General features: G+C 46.2%; 1 protein-coding gene across 1 annotated transcript; it reads left to right on the top strand.

Annotated features, from left to right (window-relative positions):
* The first annotated feature begins 7 nt into the window (after window positions 1-7).
* On the top strand, window positions 8-2,517 carry LOC125515464 (protein N-lysine methyltransferase METTL21A). The gene is made up of 9 exons (XM_048680934.1): window positions 8-146; window positions 302-368; window positions 455-520; window positions 621-714; window positions 801-917; window positions 1,110-1,210; window positions 1,717-1,791; window positions 1,885-1,977; window positions 2,053-2,517. The coding sequence occupies exons 1-9, from the start codon at window positions 133-135 to the stop codon at window positions 2,308-2,310; spliced, it is 885 nt and encodes a 294-aa protein (XP_048536891.1). The 5' UTR covers window positions 8-132; the 3' UTR covers window positions 2,311-2,517.
* Window positions 2,518-21,916: the final 19,399 nt, after the last annotated feature.

The raw sequence follows: 21,916 nt of genomic DNA, 5'->3' as shown, positions 1-21,916 counted from the left end.
ATCTGAACAGAAGTATGGGCCTCCGCGAGCAAACGCCAACCCAGATAGACGCCACTCTGCCTCCTCCGGTCCTCCCCCAAACCCTCACCGCCGCAACCTCGACGCCGCCGGCGGGAAAGTTCACCGGATTCCATGGACTACGACAGGTAAGCAAGCGACACCCTGAACACTCCCCTCCTCTCGCAACTTGCCCGCCCTTCCTCCCGTTCCGGCATCTAGCTATAATTTTAGTAGAGATTTTGGGCCGCTCCACTGATTTTTCATGTATTCCGGTCTCATGTACGGTGTCATCTGATGGCAGGCTGAACTCCCCGAGCACGTCGGCGATCACGCTGGAACTGATGGGCCACCGCCTGCATATTTCTCAGGTCGTCATGCTCCGTGACGCGATGTGCTTTCCTAGCTTCTTCTTTGCTGCCACTCTCATGAAGTCTGAATTTTTCGCTGTCTGCAGGACCCCAATTCGAAGCACCTCGGCACGACGGTATGGGACGCGTCGATGGTGTTCGCAAAATTCCTGGTAATAGCCTGCTGTTAGTTCCGAGCTCTCTTTTACAGTTCTGCATTTTGTAAGCTTGATTTGTTAGTGCTGATGTAGCAGTCTGACTTTATATCTGCAGGAAAAGAATAGCAGGAAAGGTAGGTTTTGTCCATCCAAGCTGAAAGGGAAAAGGGCGATCGAGTTAGGAGCTGGTTGTGGTCTAGCCGGGCTTGGTAAGCTGGATCTCATTATCCTTCCAGAGATATCTATGATCTTGGAGGTTTTCTCTCAAGGGAAATAATATATGCTTCTCATTCAGGTATGGCATTGCTTGGTTGTGACGTTGTTACAACTGACCAGGTTGAGGTGCTCCCGCTGCTCATGAGGAATGTTGAACGCAATAAATCGTGGATTGCGCAGTCTAATCCCGACTCAGGTTTGTTATCAAAGAAAGCACCATTCATATATGTAATTTAGGATACTGTGATGATATTCTCATCATTACATGTTCTGAATGCATAGACCTTCTGTTATGCTTCTCAGTGATTAGCTAAATTTTACTCTTTAGTATAGGATACTCACCACACTTGGATATTCCTAGTTCTTACAAAGTGTATTTTGCAAATAGGTTCCTTTGGCTCAGTTATGGTTGCAGAATTGGATTGGGGGAATAAAGAACATATCAGAGCCGTTGAGCCTCCATTCGATTACATCATTGGGACTGATGTTGTAAGCTTTCTGACGCAGCACTTGTGTTTGGTGCAAGTTTTTCCCTCAAGTTGTTTCTCCTGATTTCATATTATGCAAGATTATGTGCTGAATCGAATTGACTGATCTTAGAAACATTGCCCATGATCTCTGCGTAATCGAATTGATAACTTTTTATAGGGAACCTCTTAAGTATTTACCTAACTTAATTAATATTTTTAATAGGGAACCTCTCAAGTATTTACCTAACTGAAGAAGAAAAACTTGGTCACAATACAGATTCTTTTTGAACAGAAAACTGTAGAGGACGCCCCACATTACAGATTCTTGGGAATATTTATCCATGGATGTTATGAAAAATAGGCATACCCTATGAGTTGAAATCGAAATGCTGAGAACATAGTGAAATTGAAACGCAGATGACAGACATTCGACATAATATCAATATACAATACAGAGACCTGCCACTTCATCATATCCTTAGACAACACAGAGACTTACCACTTCATCTTTTGTGTGTTTTGAAGGTTTATTCAGAACATCTATTGCAACCTCTACTGGAGACAATTATTGCACTATCTGGTCCTAAGACGAAAGTACTGGTATGTGATTTCCCCTGTCCAAGTAGCATTATTTTATAACCCTGTAGAAAAGATCAGTAAAAGAGCACAGCTGAGTAACTGTTTGATAAGCAGCTAGGATACGAGATCCGTTCCACCACTGTCCATGAGCAGATGATGGAGATGTGGAAAATCAACTTTAATGTGAAAACTGTATCCAAGTCAAAGGTACATATCTTGATTATTGTTTTCCCTCCACCTATTTGAAGCAGCACTAAAGATGGTTTCTGAATTATTGCACAGATGGATGCTAAATATCAACATCCTAGCATAAATCTTTACATGATGGACCTCAAGGCTTCATCAGTCCCTGAGGCCGGACCCAACGGCAATGGGAACACCGAGGAGGAGGATGACGATGCCTCCAACCCAGGAGAAGACGAAGATCCAGGAGTGAAGACTGAACCTTGTACGGCTTCAAAAGAAGACATGGACGACTGGGAAATCAGAAGGTCCGGGGCCATGGCTGCAAGACTTCTCAAGGATGTCAGGTTAACATGAGTTTAGATCTGTTGAACTCTACCCAGTTGGTGTTGTACTTTTCTCTGTGTGCGTGGGAACATGGTGGTGTTGTTGTCTTGAACATTTATTCTCGAATTACAGTTTAATCTGCTGGCCCTATTGAGTTGCTATATGATGCAAAGTTGATGTTATGTACTGTGTTGAAATAAACGAAGCAAGAGAGAATGTGGAGAAGCTTTATTACCATTCATCCAGGCTGATTTAGGGATTGTTCAACAAATATGGTATAGCTGTCAAGTTGCCATAAAACAACTATGGTGCAGATGTTGTGAAACTGTGATGAATGGAATGGGTCATAAAAGATGAGATGACACCACTCGTCAACAGAGAGGTTGTAGGTGATATTCATAAGCCGGAACATAATCCTATCACTGGAAGAGTTGGGCGCTCTTTGATGTGCCTTAGTGCTGTTGGGTTTCTTAAAGCTCTTTCAAAATATAAGGTCTGTTAATTTTTTTTAAAGTCAAACCTTTTAAATTTGATAAAATTTATAGAGTAATATAGCAAAATTCATAATATCAACAGTATGATTAAAGTCATCATGAAATTAATTTCCATACTTTTTTGTTTAATATTGTGGATGTCGATATTTTTTGCCTGAACTTGTTCAGAGTTAAAGAATTTTGACTTTCCAAGAAACTAATACTCCTTATATTTTGGAACTGATAGAATATTTAATTTGGCGGGTGGGAGAGACGATGGAGTGCCTTTTATTTTTATTTATAATGTGGTGATTTGATGGGCCTTTCGTAGTGTAGTTCTGTGTTATCTGCTAACCAACATATATTTGTGTTATCTACTAACCAAGCTGGTCTTTACTATTTCCCTTTGCAACCCTGGAACATCTAACCGCAGCCAAGAGTGATCACAGACCGATTTTGCTCAAGACTGACTTGGAGACAGGCAGCCAACGGACGATAGGGAGGAAACCATTCCGATATGAGTGTGCATGGGAGTCGGATGAGCGCTTCAAAGAAACGGTGGATGAGGCATGGAATGGAAACGGCCCTGCGACGACACTAGCTGACTTGGCCAACAAGTTGCAAGATGTCTCGGCTTCAATGACACGGTGGAGCAAGAGGACTTTCGGCTCGGTACGTCAGGAGATGCGGGGGTTACACCGGCAGCTCGCTGAGCTTAGAGCAGATCCGTTGCGAACGGGCCCAGGGCAGGAAGAGGAGAGGGTTATGGCTCGCTTGATTGAGTTAGCATACAGGGAGGAAATAATGGCAAAACAACGCTCTCGGATCATGTGGCTTGCTGAAAGCGATAGCAATACCAAGTTCTTCCAACGGAAAGCGAGTGCTCGGCAGGCAAAAAACAGGATCGTCAACTGGAACGAGGTGGCGGAACAATGTGCACTGACCCGAGCGAGCTGGCAGGTATGGCCACAGAGTTTTATAAAAACTTATATTCATCAGAGGGTACTATTGGTATGGAGGAGGTTCTTTCACACATCCCTGCTCGGGTGGATGGAAGAATGAATGCTCGCCTTAATGCAGATTATAGCAGAGATGAAGTTAAAGATGCTTTGTTTCAAATGTTTCCAACAAAGGCACCTGGCCCAGACGGTTTTCCCACACACTTTTTTCAGAAACATTGGGACTTCTGTGGTGATGAGGTTACAAGGATGATCATTCGAGTGCTTGATGGAGTTGATTCCCCGGAGGAGATTAATAACACATTCATCGTCTTAATTCCCAAGATCTCCAGTCCAAAAGTTTTAGGACAATTTCGGCCAATAAGCCTCTGTAACGTAATCTATAAGATTGCATCAAAGGTCTTAGCTAACCGGCTGAAATTAATTCTCCCCGACATTATCTCCAAAGAGCAGTCTGCTTTTGTCCCTGACGTCTCATTACAGACAATTTTATCACGGCCTATGAGTGTTTGCATTATATGAAAACAAGAAGGGTGATGGGGAACAGGTTCTATGCGCTTAAGCTGGATATGATGAAGGCATATGACCGCTTGGAGTGGCCGTATCTAAAAGCGGTTATGATTAAACTAGGGTTCAGCCCTAGATTCACGGAGACTGTCATGAGGTGTGTTTATTCGGTCACTTTCTCGGTTTTGTTTAATGGTGGTTGTCTGGATGGTTTCAGGCCGACTCGTGGGCTCAGGCAGGGAGACCCGATCTCGCCATATTTATTTCTGCTTGCAGCGGAGGGACTTTCTTGCTTGTTGAAGTCCCAAATTGGTGTTCAAGGCATTGCAGTAGCACCAAATGCCCCTTTGGTTAATCACCTCCTTTTTGCCGACAACAGTCTACTCTTTTTTGAGGCTAATAAAGAGTCTGCTACACGTGTTAATGGGCTTCTTAGAGTTTATTGTGATGCATCGGGTCAGAGAATAAATGTGGATAAATCTTCAATATTTTTCAGCAAGGGGGTAGCGGACTCGACCAAGGATGCGATCAAGACTATCCTTGAGATACACAATGAGTCTTTAACCGAGAAATATTTGGGTTTGCCTTCTGATGTGGGTAGATCAAAAGAAGGATCTTTTAAGTATCTAAAAGACAGAATCTGGAAACGGGTACAAGGTTGGATGGAGAAGTGTCTGTCAGCGGGAGGAAAAGAAGTCCTTATCAAATCTGTCGCTCAAGCCATCCCAACATATTCGATGGCATGTTTCAAGCTGCCTCGGGGTTTATGCGAGCACATTAATGGTTTGATACGGAAATTTTGGTGGGGCGGTAAAAACGGCGAGAGGACGGCATGGTGTCGTGGAAAACAATGTCAAAACCAAAGTTTATGGGTGGTCTGGGTTTCCGAGATATCGAGTTGTTTAACCTGGCTCTTCTAGCGCGTCAGGCATGGAGGTTGATGCAGCAACCGGATTCTCTGAGTGCTCGCGTTCTAAAGTCTCGGTACTTTCCCGACACTGATTTATTGAACGCCACTTTGGGAACCTCCCCTTCCTAGGTCTGGCGATCACTAATGGAGGGCCGAGACATTCTGGCCTTGGGGCTCATTAAGAGAATCGGCACAGGTGCTAGTACTAGTGTTTGGGTGGACAACTGGCTGCCGAGAGATTACAAGCTTAGGCCCATCTGTGCCCGCACAACGAACCCGCCGGTGATGGTTTCGGAACTTATTAATTCTGCAACCCGAACATGGAATAAACCTGCCATAATGGAGCACTTCTTACCTGCTGATGTCAAGGTTATTCTCAACATACCACTTAGCACAAGGCAACAGGAGGACTTCTGGGCTTGGCATTATGACAAGAGAGGTGTTTTCTCGGTAAGGTCAGCTTACAGGATGATTTGTGCAATCAAAACACAAAGAGAAGATTGGCTAGAACATCGACCGGGCCATTCTAACATTGCTGCAGATAAAAACTCATGGACCCAGTTGTGGAAGGTGAAAGTTCCCTCAAAGATCAGAGTGTTTGTGTGGTGTTTGGCGCATACTTCAATCCCAACCGGCTCGGTTAGACATGGAAGACACATAGCAGATTCTCCATCTTGCTCCATTTGTGGGGCGGAGGCGGACACTTGGCGCCATTCGTTGCTAAGCTGTCGTATGGCAAGATGTGTTTGGGCTTTGGAGGACGACGAGCTGGTCGAGCATGTGATATCAAACCAAAACGATCCGGTGGGCAATACTAATCAACAAGATCTAGCTCGAGTTCTAGTGACCATGTGGGCAATCTGGTGGGCCAGGAGGAAAGCTATACAGGAGAATCAATATCAGAGTCCTCTTTCCACCATGAGTTTCATACGGAGGTTTCTGTAGGAGTTAGATATAGCTAGCGCGCACAGACCCAAGGCCAATGAAGTTCGAGCGAACCGGTCGATAGCTAAAGTTTGGTTACCACCCCCGGGTGAGGCGGCAAAATTTAACTGTGATGGTGGCTTGTCAACGTTGGGGGACAAGGGGGCAGCAGGAGTGGTTTGCCGAGACAAACTTGGGAAATTTTTGGGTGCTTCAGCGACAGTTTTTGATGGCCTGACCGATCCGGCGTCTCTGGAGGCACTTGCATGCAGCGAAGCACTAGCCCTAGCTCGGGATTTGAATCTTCAAGATCTTGCCATCGCTTCAGATTGTGCAGAAGTGATTTCCAATATAAAATCTGCAAGCTTTCCATCTTATGCTCCTATTCTTAGAGAAATTCAAACTAGTAGCAATAATTTTATTTTCATTGATTTTCGTTTTGAGAGTAGATTTAATAATTTCGAGGCCCTCTTGCTAGTCAAGGGAGCTGTGTCTCTCGCGGTGGGCCGCCATGTGTGGCTAGGGGTTTTACCAGACATTGCCTGTATTCCGGACGTGGTGAACCTTTAATGAAATCCCTAGTTTACCTTCAAAAAAAACATATATTAATGTGGGTAAATTTCTGTGTGGGCGGCTGCATGTGTTATCCACTTTTTTTTAGATGGTGAGAGGGTGCATGGGATCTATAATATCAAAAATTGAATACCTCAACTGAAAGAAAAAATTACAAAATTGGGGAAGATGGAGATCAAATGAATTGAATGGGGGAGCTCCTTGAGAAATAAATGACCGGTCAAAATCGGGTGACCCAATTCTAAATGGGATAAGTATATTTTTCGTCCTCGAACTTTTTCGAAAGCTGAGAAATCGTCCCTCAACTCCAAAACCACCAAAAGTCAGTCCTTGAACTATTTAAACCGGATACTTTTCGTCTCTCATAACGCTTAAGGTGGTTTTACTGCAACTTGGACAATGTTTTGATTGAAACGGGCCATGTTGGCTGGTTTTGAATGCCACGTCAATTAAGTGTTTGTGCATGAGTATGTGTGTGTACATGTGTACAAGTGAGAACAAGAGAAAAGGAAAGTGTTTGCACTTCTACTTTTGTGTGAACAAGAGAAAGGCGACTGTACTGAATATAGCTCAAGAAAATCTGAATATAACTGAACATAGTTTGGACATTTCAGAGCATAATACTGAATTTAGTTGGGCATAGTCTGAACCCAATTTAGTTGAAAATAGTATGAACATATTCTCGACCCAATTTAGTTGAACATACTCTAACAAAGTACTAAATGGGAAAGGGAAATAGTGCCGAATATAGTTTACAATCAACGACAAACATGAATTCTCACATGGTCTGACATAAGAACATATAGCAGCAAATAAGCCATTCATAAGAACAGAAAGCAGCAAATAAGCCTTTGAATCTTCATTTGCAGGCTCATTTGAGTTACCAGCAGTGATTGCAAGACAATCAGTAGGTGCAGAACTGGCGAATGCGACAAAATGATCTCTACCTCTCCCTGATTCACTACTATCATTTGGACCTATCAGAAACTCAACATCACTGCCCAGATCCCTGTCATGTTCGTCATTTTCAGAATTTGGATATAGCTCCAGATATATTTCAGCTACACTTCCAACAACAACACAATTTTCAGTCAAAAAAGTGTCATGTCACTGTAAAACCACCTTAAACCTTATGAAGGACGAAAATTATTCGGTTTAAATAGTTGAGGGACTGATTTTTGCTGGTTTTAGAATTGAGGGACGATTTCTCAACTTTCGAAAGAATTCGAGGACGAAAAATATACTTATCCCATTCTAAATTCAAGACCTGATTAATTGTAAGGCCTTAAAAATTAGTAAGCATAATGTATAATATAAAATAATTGAATAAGAGAGCTTTAAGAAATTATTGACCCGGTCAAAATCGGGTGACACAATTCCAATTGGGGACCTTCATTGAATGTGGGCTTACAAAATTAGGGAGCACAGTGTTATAAAATGTTATAGAGGATTCTCCCCTCGAGGATAACTCAAACTTATTGACTGAATCGTTTTTCTCTTGTGCAAGGCAAAGGCCAAGGCAGCAGGCGATTAAAAAAAGGCAAGACCCAGGCGACTCTTTATTAGGGTTTCCTCAGCCTCTCACCAGTGTCGTCGCTGGTCCGCTTTGTCTCATATGGTCCTAGGACCACAGAGGGCTTTGTTTTAAGTTTTTTTCAGTCTTGTTGGGGATTGTGCTATACTTAGAAAAACGAGGAGGAGGCGGCTTTTTGAAGACAGAATAAGGTTCTCCCTACCTAGTCTCATCCTGGTGGTACTACTAGCATCGTTTTCTCTCTCTTTGCATTCATATAGTAAAGAATAAAGTATAAGTCACGTAAGTACTGGCATGACAAAATTGAAAAGATAACAGAACGTCTCTGAACTTGATACCAACGTCCATCACCTGTCTCCGGCATCACCACATACTGCTAGCGTCGTTGCAGGGCGCGTCGCGGTGTGTCCGACATGTTGTACTTTATCGATTAGCATGAACTACATGTTTGCTGTGTTTTGGATTATGTATGCACTTGGACTCGGGTCGGTCGGTTGGAGACCTGCACACGTGTCGTGCGTATCGCCCGGCCTCCAGCAGCAGAAATATTTAAGCGCGCAGCATCCTATCGACGTGAGGGAGAAGCAAAGCTTTGATGAGCAAACAGAGCAAGGAAGGAGAAGATCGCGCATGTCGATGCCGGCGTTCGGGCGTCCGCTGCACCGCGGCCTCCTTGCCGCCGGCCACCGCAATGCGACGGCGCCGCCGGCTCCTCGCGCCCTTCTCCAGCAACGTCTGTGTCCCACCACGACGTTTCCCTCTCCTTTTTTGGACGGCTTGACCTAACCATTGATCGATCCTCCCTTGTTCCATCCATCGCAGAGATATGGGTTTTTTTTTTAAAAAAAGCGGACGTAGTGGTCTGTATAAGAGTTTAACATACAGATCATAAAGTTGTAGCGACATTTTTTATTTTAAGTATAAAGTTGAGACACTTATTTTGAGACGGAGGGGTACATGTTTCCAGTTAAGACTTATGCAATAACTTTTCTGCAATTCATGGAATGTTTTTTCCTCTGTATTCGGTGAGCATATGCACACCGCAGATCCAAACACAACTACCCACATGTTTGGCTTAATCGTAGAATTTTGCCTATCAAAATAAAACCGTTGGTAAGCGGCAGCCAGTTGATTCTTGGATCAGCCGTCTCGCGAGCTGTTCGAATGGGACGCGCGCGCCCTCTGATTTTTTCTCTCTACTCGGTTCTATCCCCCTCCTCTCCCCTAACCCGTCGCAGCGTTCATGTGTTCACAACTCCCATGTCGCCATCTCCTATCCCTGATGCGTCGCAGCTGACATGAAAGAAGATCATAATATATAGTTGAAACTTTCATGAAACTGCAACAAGAACATGTGCATATCTATCATTATAATGCTTTTGTATTACATATACATTCAGAAGGAGATGCCAAGGTGAACCAAGACATTACATATACATTCTTATAAGTATAATGCAGCATGCGCAAGCATTCATCCTCCCATTAAAAATCTTTCATGAAAGTGATTTGGCTTCTAACTGTATAACAAATCATGCATACACCAATCCAACAACATATATGTTCCTCAAAAATTGAAATAAAAAAAACCTTACACAAAATTGGATCGCCCCATAAATTAGAAGTGGACGTTATGAATCGGTCAGCACAAGAAGAGAACTAGAGTTAGACAAACAAACAACACCCAAATGGCCTACAAGCGGGTAGTAGCTGGCGGAAGGATTCTAAGACAACACACTCTCTTCCCTTCTCGAGAGAAGGAGGTAGATAAGCGATGGCATCTCCCCCCTTGGTGAACACTAGTTGGTATATATGACACAAGAAACCGTGAAACAGCCACGAAAGATCACAATACATGAAAGTGGCCATTGTTGGTGGTGAAGCCAAATAGATGACACCACTCGTCGAAAGATAGGTCATAGATGATATTCTTTCTTTGTTGCGGGCAAACTTTGTATTGCTCAATCACCTTCGGGCTAACATTCTTCGTTACAAAGATCAGTTGTATTGGCAGAACCAGATATAAACCAAACATTAGTTCTACCCTCAGCATTAGCATAATTTGCTAATGAGTGACTAAATGTTTCTGACTATGGTTTACATGAGTATTACAAGTCTGATGATAAGACATTAGTGTCTTACCTCAAGCACTAAAGAAGAGTAGATAGACTCGTCATTGTCGCTATTCTGGATCATATTCATCCCTTCCAGCGCATAGCACTTCACACCATTCCAAAGCAAGAGAGACACCTTCCATGCACGCACATAATTAACTCGGCTTCCAAAGCCTCTCTGCAGGAGAAAAGTTGGCGACATGAAGAAAATATAATGGCCCATAAATCATCTCTAAGAACAATGCCTGCACCCGCTTGATTTGTGGAAGCAAAGGATCCATCGGTATTCAACTTCACCCATCCCATGGGAGGAAGGTACCATTTCCACGACGTTGCTAGCACCGATGGCTTCAGAGCATGCAAAGATTGGGCCATAGAATCATAAGATACCACTACTTTTTCTTTGGCATGATCATGACCTGGCGGATGTGTAAGACCCAAAAGAGATTCCAGGTAACTACAGAGGAGATGGCGAGAAGCATCAACTGGGCTGCTTGTCAGGAACAATCTCATTATAGACATGCCAAATCCTCCAAATGGTCACGAGGAACATACTGCAATCAATATCAATCAATATTTCACATGCGATCCAGAGAAGACAGTCTACAGAATTGAGCTATTTCGTTCCATATGATTCTTGTCATGGGGCATGAACAAGAGGAGTGCACATCAACATGCTTAAGGCCTCGAGATTGGCGATGAGCGCAAGCAGCATGTGCAAATTAGTTGGATCATTCTATACATTGTGTTTTCATCGATCAGCACAAAGTACCTTGTTTAGAGCACTTTCCTTAATCCCACCTACGCACGGTTTGATTGCCAAAGTCGGACGAGAATCATATCTAAGGTATGGTGTCATATGTATAGCAGAGTTCAAAGATTAAAAAAAGCATATGTAATAAAAACGTTCTTATATTATGGGAGAGAGGGAGTAGTATGTAGCAGCCACTTTGAATCAAGTAGTTCTTTTAGCATGTATCTTTCCCTAATAATAAACCAGCGATTGTTTCTGGTCGTCCGTTGATGACGTTTTGCAGAAAAGACCCTCCCTTTCTGAGAAATAAACCCGCAGTCCTATTTTAAGTGTGTTCCTGACAAGATAACGTTTCGTTTTTTTGCAAAAAAAACCCTGGAACCACCGGCCACCTCCGCCACTTATCCATTGCCTGCTCCACCGAGTCGCTGCTGCGGAGCTCCATTCCCAGCAGCCGAGCTCCCCTGTGCTCGTCGGCCAGAAGCCGCGGTGAGGCGCTTGTGGCCAGCAGCCGCGATGAGGCGCTCGCCATCAGGCAGCCATGGAGCCGCTGCAGAGTTAATGGGCTATCTTCCCTCTTCCTCGCGTCGACTCGAGGTGGGTGGAGCAGATCGGCGCCCATGACCTCCACCACGGCTCCGTCAACGCGCTCCACTGCCTGCTTGCCGGCACCGGCCTCCGCCTGCCCCTGCACATGGACGCTGTCGAGTTCGCGGCAAGGAGCCATGGCGCCGCTGCAGAGCTATCTTCCCTCTTCCTCTTGTGCAGAATAGTCCCACCTCGCCCTCTTCCATTAAATCCTCCCAATTTAAATATGCTTTTATGTTTTCTCCGTATCAAGGAGTCGTAGCCAAGGGTGTGAGAACTAAAGTGTGCAAGGAATAAGGAAGGGGATGAATTGAGTGACTATGGCAAAGAAAGCCTATCATTGAGAGATGTTCAATTCTGACTTTGAGAGAAAACACCGTCCAAATCTGGCAGAGAAAATAAAGGAAGGAAAGCCTCTTATTGGGATGGACATAGCAAAAATTAGCAACTGAGAATGCACAATCAAAAAAAAGAGGAACCAGGATTCATGAGCATGCACAAAGGAGAAACACATCATGGAAGTTGGATTCAGTAATAAAACACAGTGTACCTCTCTAATTTGTTCCATATAATCAGCAAAACAAATTTTTTTTTCTCCTGTGTAACAACAGATTACCACCAAGATATCTTCCCGGCTACATCCTTTCTCCTGCCCATCTACTACATTGTCGATGTTGCCCTCTAGATCACATGAGAATAGATCAGGATTGATAGAAAATTGCTCTCTCTGTGGATCAGCATGCATCCACTGTGTTCTTGAGCATGGAAGCAGCTCCTGGCACTTCATCATGCATAGGTACGTTTTTGCGCCTTGAATCTACAAATTTTAGACCCTCTTATCATACAGAGGAGATAAGATTAAAACAAACAAAGAGTTTAATATATGACATGCAAATTACAGAAATAGCTCTGGGAGTGATGACCGTGGGCGTGCAAATTAATCCTTCAGAATTACATTATAATTCTGGGAGTGATGATCGCGGGCGTGCCACACAAGTGGCCATGCGCATCAGTAAAATCAGTTTCAAACATGCCTCATGTAAACATATAGCAAGGAGCGGCCTCATGTTTCGAACATGCCGTATGTATATGCATGTGCTTTAGTGCTTCATTATAGTACACGATTTCTTCAGGTTTTGTACAGTAGTTCCAAGGGGAGGCAATAATCAATTATAGTTAAGGTGATTTTCCACAAGGTACATTTTTCCAAGAAAAAGTTGCATTTTTATTTTACTGATTATCTAAGATTTATATATTCTCAGCTATATTCCAAGTTACGTGTTTTGTTTTGTCATCTCAGCATTTTTTTACCTTTTTTTTGTCGTCTCAGCATTTTATACTAACGGTTGACACCGAGGTGAAGCCTATGAATTTGTTTTAACAGTTTGTATGTATTATATAAGAAGCATTACAATGATATAATAGTATTCTGTGTAAAATGCAGTTGTATTACCATCCATGCTTGTCGTCTAATAAATGAGTGCTTGTAAAGGTACAACTGGTTTGATACTCATTGTTCATTGTTCTAAGGTATGTCTCAGTTTTAGAATGGTAGCCTGTAGAAAATATAATTGTGTATTCAGTTTCAAAGTATAGTTTTGCATGATTTTCATAATTTCTATGAATTCAAACTGTTAACTGGTAGTTTTATACTCAAATAAAGATATATATGAATACAAATTAGTTGCTGGTTATTCCTCCATGATTTAGTTTTCCAGTTCAATGTAGTCTTGCGCTCGTGTGATTGAAAACTAAGAATGGAAAAGTGAAGCTACACGTCAAACTACACTACGTGCATATGTGCATACACTCTGCCCCTCCTCTGTTTCTATCACTTTGAGTTGCAGAAAAGGGAAATTACAGGCAGATGAAATAGCGTATGGGGGTAGCACTAGAAATAGCATATGGGGGTAGCACTAACCTCTGCCTCTTGAGCTTGCATCGAGTTCCAAACTTGAAATGAGTCTACATGAGCCCCTGCTGTATCTCGAGGTACCCGCTGACCGCCCCCGCGCGCGATGTTGTTCGGCAGGAAACAACAGCATGGAGCAGCTGCCACAGCTTAGGCACGCCAGACGCAAACGGTGCTACACAGCATAGCTCTCGCCCTGCCGCCGGCGACGGCGACGGCCTCGGACGGCAGACCGCATCTCACCTTGTGTGAATTGTCTCTGAGCTCGAACTGAGGAGAACATAGGCAAGGGAGCAGCTGCCATAGTTTAGTCCCGGGATTGGACGCGCCGGATGCGGGCCTTGCTACCGCAACGCGTCCCTACTTGCTGCCGGCGTCGGCGAGGGCCCCAGACGGTGGTCTGCATCTCACGGTCTCACCTTGTGGCCTTGTGGGAAACGCCTCATGGAGCTGGAACTGAGGCAGCTAGAAGAGTCCAGGAGATAAGTTAAGGGAAATAAGTAAAACAAAATAGCACTGTTTCAGTGACGGGGCTGATCAGAACACGTGTTGATCGCCAGATGCCACACATGCATAAAAGAGGACATGCACGCCGCATTTACCGCATGAATTGGCTAAAATGGAATTGTGTGCCGATTGCCTCTAATTAAACAGATTTATGTGTTGGCTTATGAAAATTAGCTGGAGAGGGGCACGCATGCATTTATTTGGGCAATTTCGGGTCTTCTTCCGTCCTTGCAATGTGGGGCAAGATATTTGGGGACACAACTTTTTTAATTAACTTTGTGTGCATACCCCTTTTAGTTAACTTTGTGTGCATGCCCTTTTTAATTAACTTTGTTTATTAATTATTCTGGTGCACTTTAATTAGGAATCTGATAATGTCCGTCGGGTACGAACAAATGACAAATCAAACATTTTTATGGCGAATTTAGTGACCCGAGGGTGATAATTTTAGTTAGCAAGCATGCTAACTTCATGTTTCAATTTATTTTTGACAGAGAATTGCCGTGTGTGTCTAACTTGCCATCCTTGTGTCAAGAATTGCTATCGAAAATGTTCGATGTGCCATGTGCTCATACTTGACATCAGGTACTTATCATTTATGTTAATTTATTCATGTATTGTGCTATCGAAAGTATGGTATAGAAATCATACCAAAAGTATTGTATCTATAGTATGGTTCTTAATTCATCGAGGTGTCTGCCTCCCTGCGGCATGATAGATGTTTTGATGAGCAGGTCAATTATTACTCCCGTTGCAACGCACGGGCATATGTCCTAGTAGTATATGATGGATTGTTGTAGATGGTTGTCCGGCACAACTTTTTTTTAACACAGTATAATTGCAGATGCCTACTTCACAACCTTTTTTTTGACACGGTACAATCGCAGATGCCTACGACACAGTTCTCACCAATTGATTGAATGGCCAGATAAATATGTGTAGTAGTATAACGTACGAAGATCGTAGCCTATGAGGGGTTCAAACTCCAGAGCACGTTCCCCCGAGTCGAGTCAGACTCAACCGCCGATCGTGGCTTTTGATTCAGTATCGGACACGGGTCGGTAGGCCGGAGCGGGAGTCCAAGCCCGAGTCGAGCTGGACCTGCCCTGCACACGTGCGTATCGGCCTCCGGTAGTACTACTAGCATGTACCCGCGCGGTGGCACGCCGCGCCTCGTCGATACATTGCGTTTATATATGTTACTTTTATTTTCACAGTTAAACTCAATTTAAAGCAAGAGAGCTAGATAGTTGAGGTTACAATCATAAAAGAAGAAGCTAGAAATGACACATTTATCATCACCGTGCATATGTATTAATGTTAAGTTTTGTATATATGTCGCTTTTATCTTGTTTTATAAACTTAAACTTAAAATGAAAATCTTTAGGTCCATATGTTAGTATGAAAAAGGCAAAACATGCATAAAAGTAAATTCATAAGTTTGTAATGAAAAAAAGGCAAGACATGATAAAAGCAAATTGAGGACGATACACTAATTATTTGCATGAGTGCTACATCTTACAAAGTCCAAAATACACATCGAAACTTTCTTAATAAGACTAAGCACATTTCATTTATTTATGACAGCGCGGCTTCCTGCCTGTGATGAACTTGTATAGATCTTTTGCGAATTGGTGCATATCTTTCCCAGGATCTTAATCTGCCTTGTGAATTTATTTTGCTAGGATCTTAGTCTCTCTTGTGAATTTACTTTGCTAGGAGGTTACATGTTGAACTGTCATTGATTGGTGAGTGCCTTCTCTTGCATTGGAAACAGGTTTCTCTTTGTGACTTCAAATGTGTGATAGTTATGATCATTGATAATCAGGTGATGCTATAGTGAGCACAACCTTGAACCGCTCACGATCGGAGGCGGGAAGAAGCATGGCCAGGCGCAATGGGGCCGCTATCCTATGACGTCTTTAAAGATCAAAGCGAAACCATCATTGAGAGAGAAAGACATGCTTCGTTCGATATTGGGCCGACGGGGCACAGGTTGGTGGAGAACAGATCGTACCGCGAGAGGACATGGCTAATCACATGAAGGAAAAATATCTCAATCAGAAGAAAATAATAATAATTCAAAAACACCTAAGCTAATCACATGAAAGAAAAATATCTCAATCGAAAAAATTAATAATAATTAAAAAATGCCTAAGCTAATCACATGCACGTAATCACATCCATTGCCATGCAGGTAATCACATCCCCCGAAATTTTTGCCCTGTCAGTGCACTCACCTATCAGCTGCCAAACCGAAATCTAACTAATCCCATGCCGCAAAGCAAAAGGCAGTTTGAGAAAACAAACAAATCCCAGGATAAATCGCTATGTCCGTCCAAGTAGAGTACCACTCAATTACCCTGGAATTCAAATGAGAAGCCCATAAAATTGGCCAGTAAATCCAAGAATATCTTAAATAAAAAAAAGAGAAATGGGAATCCCTAGGGGAAATAGAGAAGTTAGTAGTATGTGAAGAAAGAAAGAAGTTAGTTCAAAGACCATGCATGTTGTTGTATCCGTGTATATATGCATTTCATGTCCAACACTGGATTTGTTCAAATAGGCACATTGGGTCATCAGTCTAAAGCACATCAATCCAGAATCCAATTATACCGAATATACATCCATTATTGATAGAAAGCATCCACTAATTCCATCCTCATCATTGAGTATAATCTAAATAAGACTACACTGGATCAAGACATGTAAAGCATGTGTTGGGTATATGTAGGACATGACCAAAGCTGAAACTGAACAGAACAGAGATGACATACAGCCATCCTAGATCAGAGTCGTCACCCATGATGGCCAACGACGTGTTCAGACCAAAGTCGCTGCTGAATTGATCTGTGGTTCCATGTTCCACGGTCTATACAACATAAACATGAAATCTCCGTAAACAGACACGCAGGCACAGAAAAATAAAAGGAGACAGGAATGGAAGTAAGGAGACGAACGGTTACTACCCACGTACCTGTGAAACGAAGATAGTAGCAGCATGGCCGCATGCGAGAGGAACGCCGACGCTTGGGCGGCACCTCCGCGCATGTTCCCTCGGGACGTTGAGAGACGCAGCTAGGGTGGGGGTGCGGTGGCGCGTGGGGTACTGGCAACTCACGCGGGGGCATAGGCAGCGGTCGCACGCCCCAACAGTCGATGTTGTAGAGCGGCGAGAAGAAATTGGTCGACCCGCAGGTGACGCCGTCGTGCAAGATGCCAGCAGCTCCCCGACTTTTCTCGGTAAAGCAGCTAGAACAGCGCAGCCGGCTCCTCCATGATGGTGACTGCTCCTCCTTCGACGAAGATGCCCGAGGGTGGCGCTGGCGGCACTCCTGCTTGGACGGCGAGAGGCAGACCCACCTGGTGATGGTGATGCAGGTTCTTGCTCCTCAGAGCAGCACCGGCATCGACTCGATGCAGCTCCTTGCCCGGTACAGGCCCCTAGTGGCGGCGACAGAACCCCCCTTTGCGGTCGCACCCCGAGTGATCCCTGGTGCCTTGTGCGGCTCCATTGACTGCACACGCCCAGCGGGCTGCCCTCGATGTCCCTGGCAGCTTCCGGTCTTTCCATGGCTCCCCGCAGCGTTAGGGCACCATGAACTGTAGGAGGAAAAGAAAAACATAATGAGATCGGAAGAGGTGGAGAGGCAAGGAGAGCGAGAACATGAACAATAGCGACGGGAACGGCATGCCGTCGCCGCCTTAATCCTGCTTCCCGCATGCATGCCGTTTCTGACGATCTCTGTGCGCCATCGCCATAGTCGCGTGGAGAAAAGGTTGGAGCGGGACCCCGGAAGAGAGGGCGCCGAGACGGGTAGCCCCGAGGATGGACGTGGGAACAACCTTGATCGGGAGACGCAGGCCGAAGGGAGGAGCTTTTATAGCCAGAAACGGCGGTAGAGCAGTGCTAAAACATTGGATGGGATTCTCCGCGACGCGCCTTCAACTGCAGATGAAATGACGACAGCTGCACCGATAAGAAAGAAACAACAGGCTCTGGAATAGACAGTAAAAGCGGCAGCTGTGAAAAAAACAGCAACATCTAGATAAGACGATCGCAACTGGACGGCACCGATTAGCCCAACGGAGGACAACACATATAACCCAATAAAGAGACTTGCGCAGTCAGCACCATCTAGATCGAACGACCGAGAGCGGTAAGGCGGCACCGCTGTATCAGAAGGAAACACGCCACCGCGTAGCGAAGGAAGACCAACTGGGCCAATAGCAGCATGCACGTAACCCAATGGACAACAGAAAGCGACACAACAACTGGGCCAACAGCGGCACAACCGGAACGGCAGACAACAATTGGGCCGACAGCGACACAAACAGAACCCAATGACAAATAGAAATCAAGAGAAGCATAAAGGCGGAACGGCCGCGCCAGGGCACAAACTCAACCGTACAACCTGCCGCACAGACAACAAAAAATGCTAAAGCAACCAACACAAATGCCACGCACGTTCAAATTTTTTGAAACGAAACCTTGAACACACCACGCATTCGTACACGGCCATATAACAAAAAAAATACACGTGCCATCTACAAATTTACCTAGAGGTCATATTCTTATAAGTGGGTTAACCTTAGAGGAAAACGCTCCCGGAAATAGGGGCCTGGGTAAGGTTTAGTATATTAACAAACAATCATCTGAACCAAAATGCTAAAGCGAAACGACTTCCTAGCGATCGGCCGCTACAACGGGCGATCTAGTTCATCACAACTAATCAGCCGACAAGTCTTTCCATCAAGGCCCACCGGGTGAGACTTCCAGCGCACACACATGCAAAGGCAAGGCAAGGCAAGAGGGAGGCTGCCCCACCCAAATCAACACTAATCACCGCCCCCCTGATTTTTAGGGGCCCGCCTCTAATTAACCACCCCTAATTAATCCACATAAGTTAAGCCACTTTCCAAATTGAAGACTGTCGGAAAACGAGCGTTGGAACGCTCGCGCGCCAGATAGCCACGCCCTAAAGATACCCCAAGTGCACATGGGAAAATGTGAATCAGTTAACAAAATTTTGAACGAAGGCCTACGGCCACATGCGTTTTCTATCCGGTAGCCTCCCAAACAAATGCACGTGTCAACAATTGATAGGTCTCCCAGTCCCCATCGGCCAAGTGGCGAGACGTGGGGGCAAAAACCTCCCCGAATATAGAGGTTTGGGTACTAGTTGCAATATTTAAGCAAGCAAACAGATAGCTAGCTACTCGTCCAAAGCTGAGTCGAGCAGCATCGATCGTGTTCACGTACGGGAGGCGACAAGCAAGCGTAACAGGCAAAGCAAGAGGAAGAAAGAAGAGCAGGCATGTCGATGCCGGCGTTCGGGCGTCTGCTGCACCGCGGCCTCTTCGCCTGCGGCCGCCGCGCGGCCACGGCGGCGCCGCGGCCAGCAGCTCCTCGGCCCTTCTCCAGCAACGTCCGTCTCCCCTCCCTCCCCCTTATTTTTCATAGATCGCATCCGATCCCGTACGTCCCGTGGCTTGACCTAACTATTCATCTCCTTGATCCATCGCAGAGTCATTATTATCATCGGGTGGACAACGAATGCCACGGATGGTGGTGGTTCTTCATGGGATTCCTCCTCGGGTCTTCCAAGCCTTCCGGACTGTTGTCGCCGGGGCCTTCTCCCTCGCTCGCCGGAGTCCTCTCTCTCCCTCCCTCTTCTGCACTCTGAAGACACAAGGAAAGAAGAAGACCCGAGGAGGAAGAAGGACACGGGACAAGGTGGGTTTTCCTGGCGCAACAACGCCTCCACGAGCTCGTACTCGTCACACACCATCACAGTTTACAGGCGAGCACCACACGAGTTTTATACCCTGGACCGCGGCTGGGCACGACCCACATGCATTCACTTCTTCACGTCCACGTTCTGGTCCGCTCTGGCCGCGTCCACCCCGCGCATGCATGCGCCCGGTGCGCGCCGAGCCCTCAACAGAACGCCGTGGTGACCCGGTCCAGCTCGCTCTAGTCCTACGGCGCAACATGCGTACGCCCGCACCCTAGCCTACTCACGCACGCACTAGCTACGGGCCCGACACACCCGACGCGGCCAGCGCGCGCCCGCACACGCGCTCGCTGCGCCCGCTCGTCGCCGCGGCTTACAGCGGCCAACACTCTCCCCCTAAGCCATGGCCTAGAGGAGACCGACGTCCTCGACGCTGCCATCCACCCGCAGTGCGCGCTCCGCCGCACCGTCGACGTCGTCGTCGTAGCCGCCACTGCCCTGACGTCGCTGCCGTGCCTGCCACCGTGCCGCCGTGCCCTTCGCGCGCAGTCCCCACGTCCCCGCGCTCCCGCCGCGCACGTACGCGATCTGCGCAACCAGGTCCAGCGCCTCGACGCGGTCCACTCCCGCGGTCCCAACGCGCCCGACGCGTCCGGTGCGCACCCATAACACGCACCGGTCGCGCCCGGCTCGCCGCCGCGTTTATTGCCCTGCACCGCTGCACCGTCAACCGCAGCGCAGCGCCTCCATGGTCGTCGCGCCGAGCCGCCGCGGCCTCTGCGACACCACGCAGGTCCTCCGCGACCTCCTCGTCTCCGCGACCGCCGCCGCTCGTCGCGCGCACGGCGTCACGCCACACCGTCGTGGACTCGCCGCGCGTTGCCGACGCCACGCGCTCGCCGCGCGCCCGGCATCACGCCACACCGCCGTGGACTCGCCGCGCGTTGCCGACGCCATGCGCTCGCCGCGCGCCGTTGCCAAGACCTTCATGTCCGCCGCGCACCGCGGGCACCGCGGACGCCGCCATGCGCCACGGCCGCCCCTCGAATCTGGCTCTGTATACCAATTGTTGTTGCTGGGGCCTTCTCCCTCGCTCGCCGGAGTCCTCTCTCTCCCTCCCTCTGCTGCACTCTGAAGACACAAGGAAGAAGAAGACCCGAGGAGGAAGAAGGACACGGGACAGGGTGGGTTTTCCTGGCGCAACAACGCCTCCACGAGCTCGTACTCGTCACACACCACCACAGTTTACAGGCAAGCACCACACGGGTTTTATACCCTGGACCGCGGCTGGGCACGACACGCACGCGTCCACTCCTTCACGTCCACGTTCTGGCCCGCTCTGGCCGCGTCCACCCCGCGCATGCATGCGCCCGGTGCACGCCGAGCCCTCAACAGAACGTCGTGTTGACCCGGTCCAGCTCGCCCTAGTCCTACGGCACAACATGCGCACGCCCGCACCCTAGCCTACTCACGCACGCACTAGCTACGGGCCCGACACACCCGACGCGGCCAGCGCGCGCCCGCACATGCGCTTGCTTGGCCGCGTCGCGCCCGCTCGTGCGGAGTAGATGATTATAATACTATCATCTAGGAGAGTAGATGATTGTTTAAGATCTACATTCTCTCTAATCTCTACACCAAAAGCATCAGTCATATCTAGTATTTCCTCAACAGGTAGAACATTAAAAGGGTTTGAATGGATTATACCTTTCACAGTTGTTTTTGAACATTAAAAGGGTTTGAATGGATTATAGATCTGGGTCTTGTTTATATTATATTGCTTAAATAAGAAGTACATACGTGTAGCGGACGTAGTGATGTAGCAGAGTATAATATACCGATAAAAAATTGTAGCGGCATTTTTCACGTGTTTTTATTTAAGACTAGGACATATGCCCGTGCGTTACAATAGGAGAGATTATTCACGTGTCCATGAAAATATCCACCAGCAGGCGTTTTTTAACTCTCCTTTCATATTTGTATAATCCCTTTGCATTTTATGATCTCCTTCCTTATTTATGCATATAATCATGCCCACTAAATTTATTATTTGGTATAATTTCTTTGCGCTATTATTCTCTCATTTTTTTTCCTTTTCTTTGCGAAACACTCCTTTCTTATTTTGTGCCACTGATCACGCCCACTG

The sequence above is a fragment of the Triticum urartu genome, chromosome 6, assembly GCF_003073215.2.
Source record: "Triticum urartu cultivar G1812 chromosome 6, Tu2.1, whole genome shotgun sequence".
Classification (NCBI taxonomy): Eukaryota; Viridiplantae; Streptophyta; class Magnoliopsida; order Poales; family Poaceae; genus Triticum; species Triticum urartu.
The sequence above is the reverse complement of the archived record's forward strand: the minus strand, read 5'-3'. Positions and strand labels throughout refer to the sequence as shown.

Excerpts from the sequence above, each read along its gene's own strand:
- LOC125515464 (XM_048680934.1), top strand. Across the intron at positions 521-620 it reads TGGTGTTCGCAAAATTCCTG|GAAAAGAATAGCAGGAAAGG; the intron begins GTAATAGCCTGC and ends TTATATCTGCAG. Across the intron at positions 918-1,109 it reads GCAGTCTAATCCCGACTCAG|GTTCCTTTGGCTCAGTTATG; the intron begins GTTTGTTATCAA and ends TTTTGCAAATAG.